Genomic DNA, 17,616 nt, shown 5'->3' with positions numbered 1-17,616 from the left:
TTACAACAGAAGCAGCATCTAGCACTCCTTCAGTAACAACTACAGAAATCACACCAGAAACCTCCACAACTGTTACAACAGAAGCAGCATCTAGCACTCCTTCAGAAACAACTACAGTAATCACACCAGAAACCTCTACAACTGTTTCAACAGAAGCAGCATCCAGCACTCCTTCAGAAACAACCACAGTAATCACACCAGAAACCTCCACAACTGTTACAACAGAAGCAGCATCTAGCACTCCTTCAGTAACAACTACAGTAATCACACCAGAAACCTCTACAACTGTTACAACAGAAGCAGCATCTAGCACTCCTTCAGTAACAACTACAGAAATCACACCAGAAACCTCCACAACTGTTACAACAGAAGCAGCATCTAGCACTCCTTCAGAAACAACTACAGTAATCACACCAGAAACCTCTACAACTGTTTCAACAGAAGCAGCATCCAGCACTCCTTCAGAAACAACCACAGTAATCACACCAGAAACCTCCACAACTGTTACAACAGAAGCAGCATCTAGCACTCCTTCAGTAACAACTACAGTAATCACACCAGAAACCTCCACAACTGTTACAACAGAAGCAGCATCTAGCACTCCTTCAGTAACAACTACAATAATCACACCAGAAACCTCTACAACTGTTACAACAGAAGCAGCGTCTAGCACTCCTTCAGTAACAACTACAGTAATCACACCAGAAACCTCTACAACTGTTACAACAGAAGCAGCGTCTAGCACTCCTTCAGTAACAACTACAGTAATCACACCAGAAACCTCTACAACTGTTACAACAGAAGCAGCATCTAGCACTCCTTCAGAAACAACTACAGTAATCACACCAGAAACCTCTACGACTGTTACAACAGAAGCAGCGTCTAGCACTCCTTCAGAAACAACTACAGTAATCACACCAGAAACCTCTACAACTGTTACAACAGAAGCAGCATCTAGCACTCCTTCAGTAACAACTACAGTAATCACACCAGAAACCTCTACAACTGTTACAACAGAAGCAGCATCTAGCACTCCTTCAGTAACAACTACAGAAATCACACCAGAAACCTCCACAACTGTTACAACAGAAGCGGCATCTAGCACTCCTTCAGAAACAACTACAGTAATCACACCAGAAACCTCTACAACTGTTTCAACAGAAGCAGCATCCAGCACTCCTTCAGAAACAACCACAGTAATCACACCAGAAACCTCCACAACTGTTACAACAGAAGCAGCATCTAGCACTCCTTCAGTAACAACTACAGTAATCACACCAGAAACCTCTACAACTGTTACAACAGAAGCAGCATCTAGCACTCCTTCAGTAACAACTACAATAATCACACCAGAAACCTCTACAACTGTTACAACAGAAGCAGCGTCTAGCACTCCTTCAGTAACAACTACAGTAATCACACCAGAAACCTCTACAACTGTTACAACAGAAGCAGCGTCTAGCACTCCTTCAGTAACAACTACAGTAATCACACCAGAAACCTCTACAACTGTTACAACAGAAGCAGCATCTAGCACTCCTTCAGAAACAACTACAGTAATCACACCAGAAACCTCTACAACTGTTACAACAGAAGCAGCATCTAGCACTCCTTCAGAAACAACTACAGTAATCACACCAGAAACCTCTACAACTGTTACAACAGAAGCAGCGTCTAGCACTCCTTCAGTAACAACTACAGTAATCACACCAGAAACCTCTACAACTGTTACAACAGAAGCAGCGTCTAGCACTCCTTCAGTAACAACTACAGTAATCACACCAGAAACCTCTACAACTGTTACAACAGAAGCAGCGTCTAGCACTCCTTCAGTAACAACTACAGTAATCACACCAGAAACCTCTACAACTGTTACAACAGAAGCAGCATCTAGCACTCCTTCAGTAACAACTACAGTAATCACACCAGAAACCTCCACAACTGTTACAACAGAAGCAGCATCTAGCACTCCTTCAGAAACAACTACAGTAATCACACCAGAAACCTCTACAACTGTTTCAACAGAAGCAGCATCTAGCACTCCTTCAGAAACAACCACAGTAATCACACCAGAAACCTCCACAACTGTTACAACAGAAGCAGCATCTAGCACTCCTTCAGTAACAACTACAGTAATCACACCAGAAACCTCCACAACTGTTACAACAGAAGCAGCATCTAGCACTCCTTCAGTAACAACTACAGTAATCACACCAGAAACCTCCACAACTGTTACAACAGAAGCAGCATCTAGCACTCCTTCAGGAACAACTACAGTAATCACACCAGAAACCTCCACAACTGTTACAACAGAAGCAGCATCTAGCACTCCTTCATTAACAACTACAGTAATCACACCAGAAACCTCTACAACTGTTACAACAGAAGCAGCGTCTAGCACTCCTTCATTAACAACTACAGTAATCACACCAGAAACCTCCACAACTGTTACAACAGAAGCAGCATCTAGCACTCCTTCAGAAACAACTACAGTAATCACACCAGAAACCTCCACAACTGTTACAACAGAAGCAGCATCTAGCACTCCTTCAGAAACAACTACAGTAATCACACCAGAAACCTCCACAACTGTTACAACAGAAGCAGCATCTAGCACTCCTTCAGAAACAACTACAGTAATCACACCAGAAACCTCCACAACTGTTACAACAGAAGCCCTAACTGTTTTTACATCAGTACCAGCCTCTAGCACTCTTTCCATACCAACTACAGTAATCACATCAGAAGCTTCAACTGTTGTCACATCCCAATCAGTGCCAATTTCTTCTTCCACAATAACTACAGGTACTACACTGGAATATGGTCTAGCATTACATTGTTTTATTTACCAAATCTTATATACTAGCAATCCTAAACCTAATATGTATTTTTCATGTATACTTTTTCCTTATATATTTACTTTTAAATACTTTTTCCCTATCTGATTTTACAGATCTATCTACATCAAGTGCACCTGATATTCGGTACATTAGCTTTACCACAAATGAGACATTTTTGACTGAGCTTTCAAACCAGTCTTCACCTGCCTTTGCTGCCAGAGAAGCCGAAGTCAATTCAAAGGTATGTCTTATGTATAAAATTGTAACTGTATTTGATCTGTACATATATTAATTTAACATTCAAGTTAAAAATGATTAATATAATTATCTATTCCATCTTTTCTCTAAAATAATTAACAATAATAGGTTATTTTGTAAACTAAATTTAACAATATTTAGTTGTCAAGCATATTTTTGGGTATGCAACAACTGAATGTCTACAACATATTGAGATTTTCATGATTTTTAAATGAGTAATATTATATATAACCAGTACTTTGTAAGGGTGCTGTATAGGTAAATGATGTATAAAAGTTCAGTCATTGGTTTGGTTATTATGTAATCTTTTCATAAAAACAAATATGTTAAGTGCCTTTTGGATAAGTTCTAAAATCCTTGTGGCAGTAATTTGGAGAATTGATGATGATTGTGATTCTTTAAGGAATCAATGGCCTGTAAGGGTTTGCTATCATTAGTTTCTAATAATAAATGCTTTGGCACTCATTTCTTTATAGATTGGAACAATCCTCAGGATAAAATATGTTAACTTCCGAGATCTAAAGGTGCTTAGGTGCAGGTATGTAATGATCTTTTTTCTGACTATAGATTTCTTTAAAATTCTATATGACTTTTCCATAAGCCATGTGTAACTAATAAATTGTTTGCTTTTATTTGTTTGTCTGGATAGGCCTGGATCAACCATCACAGATATGAGTTTAGCGTTTATGTCTCTTGAGGGTATTCCCACTAATGATAATATCACTGCCACAATAGAAACAGCAGATACAGGTTTTAACATTACAAATGTTTTTGGTAAGTAAGAATTACATATTTGTTTACACAATTTTTTTTACATGAAGTAGCATTTAAATTAACATTTTCAGTGTAAAGTCATTATAAGATATCTCAAAACATATTTAGTTCTGTAGTATGTTAATCGTATCTTTTAATTTTAATTACAGTAAACAATTTTACTACTAGCACCACAACAGCAGCACCGGCAACAAATGACACTAGCACCACAACAGCGGCACCAGCAACAAACGACACTAGCACCACAACAGCGGCACCAGCAACAAACGACACTAGCACCACAACAGCGGCACCAGCAACAAACGACACTAGCACCACAACAGCGGCACCAGCAACAAACGACACTAGCACCACAACAGCGGCACCAGCAACAAACGACACTGGCACCACGACAGCAGCACCAGCAACAAATGCTACAACAACCACAACAGCAGCACCAGCAACAAACGATACTAGCACCACAACAGCAGCACCAGCAACAAACGATACTAGCACCACAACAGCAGCACCAGCAACAAATGCTACAACAACCACCACAGCTGCACCAGCAACAAACGATACTAGCACCACAACAGCAGCACCAGCAACAAATGATACTAGCACCACAACAGCAGCACCAGTAACAAACGATACTAGCACCACAACAGCAGCACCTGCAACAAATGCTACAACAACCACCACAGCAGCACCAGCAACAAACGATACTAGCACCACAACAGCAGCACCAGCAACAAACGATACTAGCACCACAACAGCAGCACCTGCAACAAATGCTACAACAACCACCACAGCAGCACCAGCAACAAACAATACTAGCACCACAACAGCAGCACCAGCAACAAACGATACTAGCACCACAACAGCAGCACCAGCAACAAATGCTACAACAACCACAACAGCAGCAGAACCAGCAACAAACGATACCAGCACCACAACAGCAGCACCAGCAACAAACGATACTAGCACCACAACAGCAGCACCAGCAACAAACGATACTAGCACCACAACAGCAGCACCAGCAACAAATGCTACAACAACCACCACAGCAGCACCAGCAACAAACGATACTAGCACCACAACAGCAGCACCAGTAACAAACGATACTAGCACCACAACAGCAGCACCAGTAACAAACGATACTAGCACCACAACAGCAGCACCAGCAACAAATGCTACAACAACCACCACAGCAGCACCAGCAACAAACGATACTAGCACCACCACAGCAGCACCAGCAACAAACGATACTAGCACCACAACAGCAGCACCAGTAACAAACGATACTAGCGCCACAACAGCAGCTCCAGCAACAAATGCTACAACAACCACCACAGCAGCACCAGCAACAAATGATACTAGCACCACAACAGCAGCACCAGCAACAAACGATACTAGCACCACAACAGCAGCACCAGCAACAAACGATACTAGCACCACAACAGCAGCACCAGCAACAAATGCTACAACAACCACCACAGCTGCACCAGCAACAAATGATACTAGCACCACAACAGCAGCACCAGCAACAAACGATACTAACACCACAACAGCAGCACCAGCAACAAACAACACTAGCACCACAACAGCAGCACCAGCAACAAACGACACTAGCACCACCACAGCAGCACCAGCAACAAATGATACTAGCACCACAACAGCAGCACCAGCAACAAACGATACTAGCACCACAACAGCAGCACCAGGAACAAACAACACTAGCACCACAACAGCAGCACCAGCAACAAACGACACTAGCACCACAACAGCAGCACCAGCAACAAACGACACTAGCACCACAACAGCAGCACCAGCAACAAATGCTACAACAACCACCACAGCAGCACCAGCAACAAACGATACTAGCACCACAACAGCAGCACCAGTAACAAACGATACTAGCACCACAACAGCAGCACCAGCAACAAATGCTACAACAACCACCACAGCAGCACCAGCAACAAATGATACTAGCACCACAACAGCAGCACCAGCAACAAACGATACTAGCACCACAACAGCAGCACCAGCAACAAACGATACTAGCACCACAACAGCAGCACCAGCAACAAATGCTACAACAACCACCACAGCAGCACCAGCAACAAATGATACTAGCACCACAACAGCAGCACCAGCAACAAACAACACTAGCACCACAACAGCAGCACCAGCAACAAACGACACTAGCACCACAACAGCAGCACCAGCAACAAACGACACTAGCACCACAACAACAGCACCAACATCAAACGATACCAGCACCACAACAGCAGCACCAGCAACAAATGCTACAACAACCACCACAGCAGCACCAGCAACAAACGATACTAGCACCACAACAGCAGCACCAGCAACAAATGCTACAACAACCACCACAGCAGCACCAGCAACAAACGACACTAGCACCACAACAGCAGTACCAGCAACAAACGACACTAGCACCACAACAGCAGCACCAGCAACAAATGCTACAACAACCACCACAGCAGCACCAGCAACAAACGATACTAGCACCACAACAGCAGCACCAGCAACAAATGCTACAACAACCACCACAGCAGCACCAGCAACAAACGATACTAGCACCACAACAGCAGCACCAGCAACAAATGCTACAACAACCACCACAGCAGCACCAGCAACAAACGACACTAGCACCACAACAGCAGCACCAGCAACAAACGATACTAGCACCACCACAGCAGCACCAGCAACAAACGATACTAGCACCACAACAGCAGCACCAGCAACAAATGACACAAGCACCACAACAGCAGCACCAGCAACAAATGCTACAACAACCACCACAGCAGCACCAGCAACAAACGATACTAGCACCACAACAGCAGCACCAGCAACAAACGATACTAGCTCCACAACAGCAGCACCAGTAACAAACGATACTAGCACCACAACAGCAGCACCAGCAACAAATGCTACAACAACCACCACAGCAGCAGCACCAGCAACAAACGACACTAGCACCACAACAGCAGCACTAGCAACAAATGCTACAACAACCACCACAGCAGCAGCACCAGCAACAAACGACACTAGCACCACAACAGCAGCAAACGCTACTAGCACCACAACAGCAGCACCAGCAACAAACGACACTAGCACCACAACAGCAGCACCAGCAACAAACGATACTAGCACCACAACAGCAGCACCAGCAACAAATGCTACAACAACCACCACAGCAGCACCAGCAACAAACGACACTAGCACCACAACAGCAGTACCAGCAACAAACGACACTAGCACCACAACAGCAGCACCAGCAACAAATGCTACAACAACCAGCACAGCAGCACCAGCAACAAACGATACTAGCACCACAACAGCAGCACCAGCAACAAATGCTACAACAACCACCACAGCAGCACCAGCAACAAACGATACTAGCACCACAACAGCAGCACCAGCAACAAATGCTACAACAACCACCACAGCAGCACCAGCAACAAACGACACTAGCACAACAACAGCAGCACCAGCAACAAACGATACTAGCACCACAACAGCAGCACCAGCAACAAATGCTACAACAACCACCACAGCAGCACCAGCAACAAACGATACTAGCACCACAACAGCAGCACCAGCAACAAATGACACAAGCACCACAACAGCAGCACCAGCAACAAATGCTACAACAACCACCACAGCAGCACCAGCAACAAACGATACTAGCACCACAACAGCAGCACCAGCAACAAACGATACTAGCTCCACAACAGCAGCACCAGTAACAAACGATACTAGCACCACAACAGCAGCACCAGCAACAAATGCTACAACAACCACCACAGCAGCAGCACCAGCAACAAACGACACTAGCACCACAACAGCAGCACTAGCAACAAATGCTACAACAACCACCACAGTAGCAGCACCAGCAACAAACGACACTAGCACCACAACAGCAGCAAACGCTACTAGCACCACAACAGCAGCACCAGCAACAAACGACACTAGCACCACAACAGCAGCAGCAACAACAAACGCTACTAGCACCACAACAGCAGTACCAGCAACAAACGATACTAGCACCACAACAGCAGCAAACGCTACTAGCACCACAACAGCAGCACCAACAACAAACGCTACTAGCACCACAACAGCAGCACCAGCAACAAACGCTACTAGCACCACAACAGCAGCACCAGCAACAAACGATACTAGCACCACAACAGCAGCAAACGCTACTAGCACCACAACAGCAGCACCAACAACAAACGCTACTAGCACCACAACAGCAGCACCAGCAACAAATGATACTAGCACCACAACAGCAGCACCAGCAACAAACGCTACAAGCACCACAACAGCAGCACCAGCAACAAACGCTACTAGCACCACAACAGCAGCACCAGCAACAAACGCTACTAGCACCACAACAGCAGCACTAGCAACAAACGATACTAGCACCACAACAGCAGCACCAACAACAAACGATACTAGCACCACAACAGCAGCACCAGCAACAAACAATACTAGCACCACAACAGCAGCACCAGCAACAAATGCTACAACAACCACAACAGCAGCACAACCAACAAATGCTACAACAACCACAACAGCATCACAACCAACAAATGCTACAACAACCACAACAGCATCACAACCAACAAATGCTACAACAACCACAACAGCAGCACAACCAACAAATGCTACAACAACCACAACAGCAGCACAACCAACAAATGCTACAACAACCACAACAGCAGCCCAACCAACAAATGCTACAACAACCACAACAGCATCACAACCAACAAATGCTACAACAACCACAACAGCAGCCCAACCAACAAATGCTACAACAACCACAACAGCAGCACAACCAACAAATGCTACATCAACCACAACAGCAGCACAACCAACAAATGCTACAACAACCACAACAGCAGCACAACCAACAAACGCTACAACAACCACAACAGCAGCCCAACCAACAAATGCTACAACAACCACAACAGCAGCACAACCAACAAACGCTACAACAACCACAACAGCAGCACAACCAACAAATGCTACAACAACCACAACAGCATCACAACCAACAAATGCTACAACAACCACAACAGCAGCACAACCAACAAATGCTACATCAACCACAACAGCAGCACAACCAACAAACGTTACAACAACCACAACAGCAGCTCAACCAACAAATGCTACAACAACCACAACAGCAGCACAACCAACAAATGCTACAACAACCACAACAGCAGCACAACCAACAAATGCTACAACAACCACAACAGCAGCACAACCAACAAATGCTACATCAACCACAACAGCAGCACAACCAACAAATGCTACAACAACCACAACAGCAGCACAACCAACAAATGCTACAACAACCACAACAGCAGCACAACCAACAAATGCTACAACAACCACAACAGCAGCACAACCAACAAATGCTACAACAACCACAACAGCAGCACAACCAACAAATGCTACAACAACCACAACAGCAGCACAACCAACAAATGCTACAACAACCACAACAGCAGCTCAACCAACAAATGCTACAACAACCACAACAGCAGCACAACCAACAAATGCTACAACAACCACAACAGCAGCACAACCAACAAATGCTACAACAACCACAACAGCAGCACAACCAACAAATGCTACAACAACCACAACAGCAGCACAACCAACAAATGCTACAACAACCACAACAGCAGCACAACCAACAAATGCTACAACAACCACAACAGCAGCTCAACCAACAAATGCTACAACAACCACAACAGCAGCACAACCAACAAATGCTACAACAACCACAACAGCAGCACAACCAACAAATGCTACAACAACCACAACAGCAGCACAACCAACAAATGCTACTATCACCACAACTCTTACTACAACCACTACAACACCACAACCACCAACCACTACAGCCACAACAACAGCAGTAACAGCAACAGTTGCACCAACTGTTGCGATGAATGTTGGCCTCCAGTATCCTTATGCTTCAGAACTTAGTGATACAAACAGTAAAGAATTTAAAGAGCTGGCTGTCACTGTGATACAAGTGGTAAGTGGGAGACCATCCACTGAATGTTAAATATTCAGTTCAAACACAATATATGTGACATTAATACATTTAATAATTGTGGTAAAATCTAATATCTAAAATGTAATATTTGTAAGACAAATTTACAAAAAAACATTTATTACTCATTATTGCTTTTATTATATAGAAAATCAGTAAAGTTCTAATGGTCGTAATAATAATAATAATCCCTACTTTGTTTTATTTGTAGTTGGAAGTAATCTATAAAAATAAATATGGATCTAGGTTGAAGTTGATCATTATCATTGCCTTCAGGTGAGACTTATTGCTTCAAATGTATAATTTACATAATTCACATATTATTTTACATAAGCTGCTGCTAAGAAATTGCAGGAATTTGATATTAACAAAGAATTTTTCCAACAGACCTATGACCAAACGTGCAGCTAATAATACGGAAGCAGAGGTCCAGCTGGTATTCAATGAGAACAGCACAATACCCATCCCAACTGGTGAAGACGTAGTGAGTGTTCTGAAAAATATTGCAGACAATAACAACACATTTGCTGTGACATTTGATCCCAATGCAGTCACTCTCCTCAGTGAGTATATGAATGTATATTATGAAACATATATAAATATATAAAACACTGTATTTATACCTTTATTGCTCCAGATATTTTCATTTATATCCTATATTTCTGTCTTTAGATCAGCCATACAGTGTCGGTGTGCGATTCCGTACAAATGGCACTTTTGTAAATGACTTCTCAAAAATAGGTTCAGATTTATTCACAAACAGAACAATCATGATTAAAAACGGAGTAAGTATGAAATCAGCACACATTGGTTTAACAGATGAGCTTTGTAGACAAATGCAGAATCAGTGCCTTTCACAAATACAAGCATAAAATGCAGAAATACAAATATGGACCTTTAATATTCACAGTAATACAGACACAATGAGCATAACACATTCCACAAATAAATGCAGAATCTGCAAAGGTGAAGAATAAAAAAATAATACAAAATAAGTTTTGCATTATTACTTTGTTTGTGTAAACCTGTCATGTTTATTTGTGAGCAGCCACGATTATGTTTGTTAATGGTAGCACTCATGACAGCTTCATAATTTTATGAACTATGACTGAGGCCTGAAGGCATGAAAGTTTTTAGGTTCAGGATAACTATATGATAATTATTATAATTACACTTACCTGTTCAAATGAAAGACACTTCACTATAATTACATAGAAATAATCTACACCACAATCGTTTTACCTGGTCCATTTGTACCATCCCTGTACCATTTATATGTACATTTTGATTTCTGATTATATATATTATTTCTCTTTTCACATTAGCTTGAATTTTGTGAAAGCTATTGATGCCATTTTACCTTACTATATTTCTTTTCATGTTTAGTATTGTTCTATGTAAAAAAAAAAATATATATAGGTATTTTATAGCACTAGTGTATATACTAGCTTTTCCTTTTATAAAGGTGTATTATGTAATATTTTTTAAAATGTTGTAAAGATTAGGTTTCTGTTGATGAGTAGATAAATCTGAAAAAGATACTGCTGAATGTTTTATGTTATTTTTCAGTTTCTATTGTACCTTTAACCACATGTTCCTGATCTGTTTGCAGCTTACCCCATATTTCATTGCTGACTTCCGTACTACATTCAGCATCTTAACCATGTCAAACTACAGGTATTTAAACTATGTGCATTTTGTGCATCAACTCCCAGTCATGTTAACATTTATAACCAAAAGTCATTTTGCACCATGCATTTTAATAAAACACTTTATCTTTTCCAATCCAGCAACGGAACTGATCGTTCTTTAAGAGCAGCTAACGATTCAATTCTAAACTTTATGGACTTGGCTTTTGCCAGATCAGGTGGAAATCCTAACATTACCCAAATTGCGCAAACTATAATTCGAGCAGCCAAAAATGACAGCCTTCCATTCAAGATCTACCTCACGGATATCATAGTGAATGGCACGGGTGAGTACTACATACCTGTCCTTTGTAAGCAATAAAACCATTCTGCAATAATCTAATAATCTAATAACCAATGGCAGGGTGGCATGATGCAAAGCATCTCCATTAAAAAATATTAGCATTACAATTATTAAAACAAGCATATTATATTGAGCTGTTATTTTAATCAACACCTTCTGAATCAATCAGAATCAAGAGGCCAACATATAATGATTTGTAACACATTTTGGGCAAATTATTTTAATTGTTTTAAAGCTCCAATGATAAATCACTGAATCATAGTATACTGTCCAAATTTGTAATTAAAAACCCATAAATCAACATTTTAACAAGTTTATATTTTATTCCGACAGTATTTTCATCGAGCGATGTCAGCAGCAAGATCAGTGTGCTCATGGCGTGTTTCATGGTGGCTGTGTCGCTTCTGTTCACAAGGTTCAGCTGATGCTAAACCACATCCTCTTCTCATGAGAACCTCCTCTCCTCTCAATGAGAACCGTCACCAGGTTTTATGTTCTATGCAATATATATGACACAATTAGTCACCATGCTTATATTATAGGGTTTGGTTAGTACTTATATTAAGAATTTCTATAGTTGGTGATGGGCATTTTCTAAATAATTCTATTCTATCCTGCCGGCAAACATGAAGGAATTTCTTTGTCATGCAAAAACATGAAAAGCTAAAATGGCAACAACACTATTACGATTTGTGTAGTATTTTAGACTTAATTTATCATTATTTTTTTTTGTCCTTCATGCCATTAAATATACTGTATCTGAAATACGTGTTACAGGTTTTTGCAAGCTAGTATTTTAAATTTAAATTAATCACATAATACTGTTTCCTGTTAAACACAGGATGCCTACAATAGCTCATTTGAATACCGGTCTATCAGTGTTTAATCTGGCATGCTTCCCAGCAAATAAAAAATTGTATTTTCACATGTTCTGTAAAGCAGCAGCTAATAGACTTAAACTGTTATTATTTATGTCTGAATTATCTGAACTTATGCACTTTTTTGTTCATGATTTATTCTCTAATGCACTCAGCACTATGTATTTATTTACTAAATTCAGTATCTAGCTCCAAGAACAATGTATTTATTGAGATATTTAAAATATTAAACTATGTGTATGCTATAATATGCATTAATTGTAAAACTTCATATTTATAAATGTACAACTCAGTGTTCAATAAACTTATGGGAAGCTGCACCACATTTTTTATTGTTAAGATTTATTGTTAAACATTTCATTAATGTTATTAGGCTTCAGGAAAGGATTAAACAGTATTACAATTTCATTATATAATTCTCAGGCATAGAATTAGTCTGTCTTTTTCAGAGACTTGTATCTCAGAGATAACCTACTCTAGAGAGCACGAGGGACAAAGCATTTCCGGCAAGAATAGTGAGTTGCAGTTAAACATAATGCTATTTCGAAATGACATTATACAATTACACAAAATAGCAGACAAGGTTTTAACTCAAAACATTTAATTAGCTGCTTTTCCTCAGCCCAAAATATATTCATGCCACTGTATCTCTTAAACTGATTTTTATCAGTTACATGAAGGTTAGGGTCCTTTTGTGAATTCTATTTACTTTGAAATTATATTTAAAAAAATAAATAATAAGAATTAGAATATTATAGCAAAATAATACAATATTAATAAGAATTTTAGAAATTTTAGAATTTTTGCAAACCTCAGAAACATGACCCATAGACAGAATGAAGACAATGTGGTATATACAACTAAAAGAGTTCCGTTGTATAAATGTAAATCTAGCTTAAATACTTAAAACGTTACTAAAACATAAAAACATCATTTGTGTCTTGTCCATAAAAACCTTAAGATGCCATCTAGTGGCATAGAAATGACTATACATCTAAATTCACTTCCTGAATTTTTAAACTTAAAATTTCTTCTTTTTTAAGTATAGGCCTACTGTTGTTGTAAATTATTGTTACATTTAAAAAAATCTATATATTTATAGATATTTATTTATAATTGTCGCAGTTGTTAAATGATTATTAGTTTTGAACTCTATTTATGCACACAGACAATGTTTTCTCCCTCTCACTAATAAACCAGTATAAAATAAATAAATTCATGTCAGCTTTCGCAATCTAATTAATGCCTGAGCCATACATTCTTCCAGATGTGACAGCCCAAACGTCCGGTGTCGCATCTGGAAGAAAAGTTATTAAGATTTCCATTTTACAATGTCTCCTTGTATAAACACAAGATGGCGTAATCTCCATAAAAATAGACCACTAGATCTACGGAAATTCGAGGGCTCTCTGTGTACAGTATATAGTCCTAATATATATATATATATATATATATATATATATATATATATATATATATATATATATATATATATATAGTATTTTTAATTTTATGTGAAATATGTACAGATTTAAATTTTGTTTTATAATTGCGTTATAGCTGATATTGTAATTATTACTTTTAAAACCTGTAAATATTGAAAGTCTTTTTATGTAAGCTGTTAAACAACCTGATTTATATCATAAAATTGAGCTCTATTATAAAACCACATTAATGAACTATGGTAATGTAGTAGCACTTACGTTCAACACAGAGAATGGCACTCAATACTTCCTGGAAACACTTGCCTTACAACTCCACAGTTAGGGGTTTGATTCCCATCTCCACCCTGAGCGTGAGTTTGCATGTTCTCCCTGTGCTTTGGGGATTTCCTCTGGATTCTCTGTTTTCCTCCCCCAGTCCAAAGACATGCATTATAGGCTGAATGGCATCTTTTAATCGTCCAAAGTATGTAAATGGTTTTGTTAGTGTGTGTGATTGTGACCTGCAAGGAGATGCCGTTCCATTCATGGTGTCCTCACCTAGTTCCCCGAGTCCCATGGGATAGACTCCATGTTCCACTTGACCCTGTGTTGGATAAGCAGTACGGAATATGGATGGATGGATGAATGGATTGGGAGATATGTATATGGATTAAGATCTGGTGAACTCTACATCATGTCATGTGCAATGTATCAGGGCACAACTTCCTGCTAAATGAGACCACTGCCATTAGGAATAACCTTATGAAGGGATGTACTTGGTCTGCAAAAATGTGACAGTCGGTGGCAAAGGGTAACATTCACATGAATATCGGGACTCAACGTTTCCGAGCAGAACATTGCTCAGCGAATCTCACTTCCTGGATGCTGGCTTGTCATCTTGCATCCTGGTGACATTTCTTTGCAAGGTAAGAGATGCATTTATACACACACACACCCAGTTGTTTACATGATGTTAAAGTACAAGTGCTTCATCAGAACAGGCTGTGTTCTTCTATTTCTCTCTTGTCCTGCTCTAATGCTTGTGTGTTTTTTTTATTGCTGTGTGTTGTGACTGTGGAATTTTAAGCTTATTTTTTGTTTTTTAGTCATTTTATAAATGACTCCTATCTATGTAAGATTTTATGTTGTTTGGTAATGTGAATTACTAAATGTTTGAGATTAATGTATAGATATTTTAATATAGATAATTCTATTTAATTTAGATATTAATATTTTAGATATAGACTAAATAGACTAAATTATATTTTAGCTGTTGCTGGTAGTTTCCAAATACACATTATTACTTATTTTTTATCTTGTTTTTACTGGTTTGACAATCTGAATACGAGTTACAGTCCTTGTGAGGTACCTGCATGTCAACATATTTTGTCGGCAAACATAAATAGAAAACATGTTGATCACATGCCCTTTGACGTTGGATGTGTTAAATTTAGTCTTTACAAGAATCAAAACTGCCCTACCCTTTGTGTAATAAAAGCCTTTCTGTTAAACAAACAAAGGTATGCAAAGTTTTTTCAAAACCAGTTTGAAGGTGTTGTGCAATACATTGTTTCATGAAAGATGTACAGTAGTTTCAGTTTGATGTTGCAAAAAGGACAAAGTGAGTGGTACAAAACTCTAATTAGTGTGCTTTTCATGTGATTCATGTGGCTGCAATTAATTATTGTTAAACGCTCCATCCACTGTAGTGATCCACTCAACCATTGTTGTTATAATAAGTACACTTTTCACTTTTCTGGAAAGGCTTTCCAATAGATTTTGGTGTGTGACTGTGGGGATTTGTGTTCTTTCAGCCAGTGAGGTCAGGTACTAATGTCAGCTAAGGAGATCTTTGTGCACCGTAGCATTTTTATACATGACATAAACATGTTTGGACCCTATGGTTTCACTGAAAGGAAATTGTTGCTACAACCTACAGTGCAAAGACAAAACTTAGGAAAGCCTGAGATATGAGTGTGATGGTCAAGTGAGATGATGATGTTTGGCAATGTAGAATTCTCTAAAAATGGTTCCATACAACAGCCTGTGCTGAACAACTGGTAAAAACACGAGGTTGTCATTTTTATCCAGGCAAAAATTGTTATATTCACTCAGATGTCAATATAGAATATAGAAGACCTTATAAAACCTTAGATGATTGCACCACTCAGAAACCCTAATTATCATGCTTTCACTTTAAGTATCATGAAAGATATAGAAGCTTTTTAATTCTAGTATTAGTGATGTTTCTTGTGAACAGCCAAAGTTTTAGAAAGGTTTGTCTGTGAAGATTCTCAGTCATCCAGCTGCAGTTATTTGAATGTTAAGTCAACTGGACTTTGATATAGATATAGATAAAAACGTTTCACTACTCATCTGAGGAAAGTTGGCAGTATTCCACAAACTTGTATACTCCAGTGTCGAGGATCCTCCCCTCCCTGGTTGGATAGCTTTGTTAAGGGAACAAGGAGAATGTGGGAGTGAGGGGAGTCGTTAGACGTAAGGGAGACTCATTAGGATATTATGACCCCAAAGACAGAGAGTAGGGAGAGAATGTATTGAAGTATTATGGGTAACAATCAGAGAATTAAGTGTGGATTTGGGTTCTTAGGTGTGGCTTTCCAGGTGAACCTGTGAAGAGGTCTTGATCTGTTTGGAGATGGTTGAGCAGCACAAAAGAGGAGGATAAAAAAAATAAGAGACAGGTTGTGTCTAAGACCTCCACCTCATCTTCTACATAAGATACACATCTTATTCTGGTCCAGTGGTTTTATATATACAGAAGACACCAATATAGAATCACCTGTGTATCATCTCTGTTGATACCAACACACAGGAAGCATCAGCTCAGGACCAGGAAAAAATCACTGACACCTGTCACATACATGCATTTTTGGGTTCTAGAACAATCAACGGTTCTGAGTCATGCTGTGGATAAAGATCCACCCTGAAGAGGAATGTAACAGAGCAACAAATGTGTAAGTCGTTCTAGATCCACAGGTTTCTAGCATTTTTTTCTAGCAGAAACCTATTGCAAACTTTAATTAATGATTTTAAGTCTATTTATTACTACACATTACTTGGAGATCTAATTTGGGCTTAACACAATAATGCCTTCTGTAAGTGCAGATCATCCACCTCACGGTTGTGTTGTGCATTCTGAGATGTTTTTCTGCTGGTCATGGTAGTAATAATGGGTTTGTGAGTTATCACAGTGTTATCTCTAACCAGTCTGGCTAGTGCATAGCATTTTCCACCTGCACAGCTGCCTATCACTGCATATGATTTACACACCCAGTGTATTATCTGTTGTGTGTGAAAATCTCAGTAAATCATTTTTATCTGACAACCATGCCACAGTCAAAGTCACT

General features: G+C 39.6%; 1 protein-coding gene across 1 annotated transcript; it reads left to right on the top strand.

The window, feature by feature from the left end:
• Nucleotides 1–9,618: 9,618 nt before the first annotated feature.
• Nucleotides 9,619–13,134, top strand: LOC113650041. The gene is made up of 7 exons (XM_027158073.2): nucleotides 9,619–9,933; nucleotides 10,163–10,227; nucleotides 10,339–10,514; nucleotides 10,624–10,736; nucleotides 11,564–11,628; nucleotides 11,742–11,926; nucleotides 12,277–13,134. Exons 1-7 carry the CDS (start codon nucleotides 9,841–9,843, stop codon nucleotides 12,366–12,368), a joined length of 789 nt encoding a protein of 262 aa, XP_027013874.1. The 5' UTR covers nucleotides 9,619–9,840; the 3' UTR covers nucleotides 12,369–13,134.
• Nucleotides 13,135–17,616: the final 4,482 nt, after the last annotated feature.

The sequence above is a fragment of the Tachysurus fulvidraco genome, chromosome 7, assembly GCF_022655615.1.
Source record: "Tachysurus fulvidraco isolate hzauxx_2018 chromosome 7, HZAU_PFXX_2.0, whole genome shotgun sequence".
Classification (NCBI taxonomy): Eukaryota; Metazoa; Chordata; class Actinopteri; order Siluriformes; family Bagridae; genus Tachysurus; species Tachysurus fulvidraco.
The sequence above is the reverse complement of the archived record's forward strand: the minus strand, read 5'-3'. Positions and strand labels throughout refer to the sequence as shown.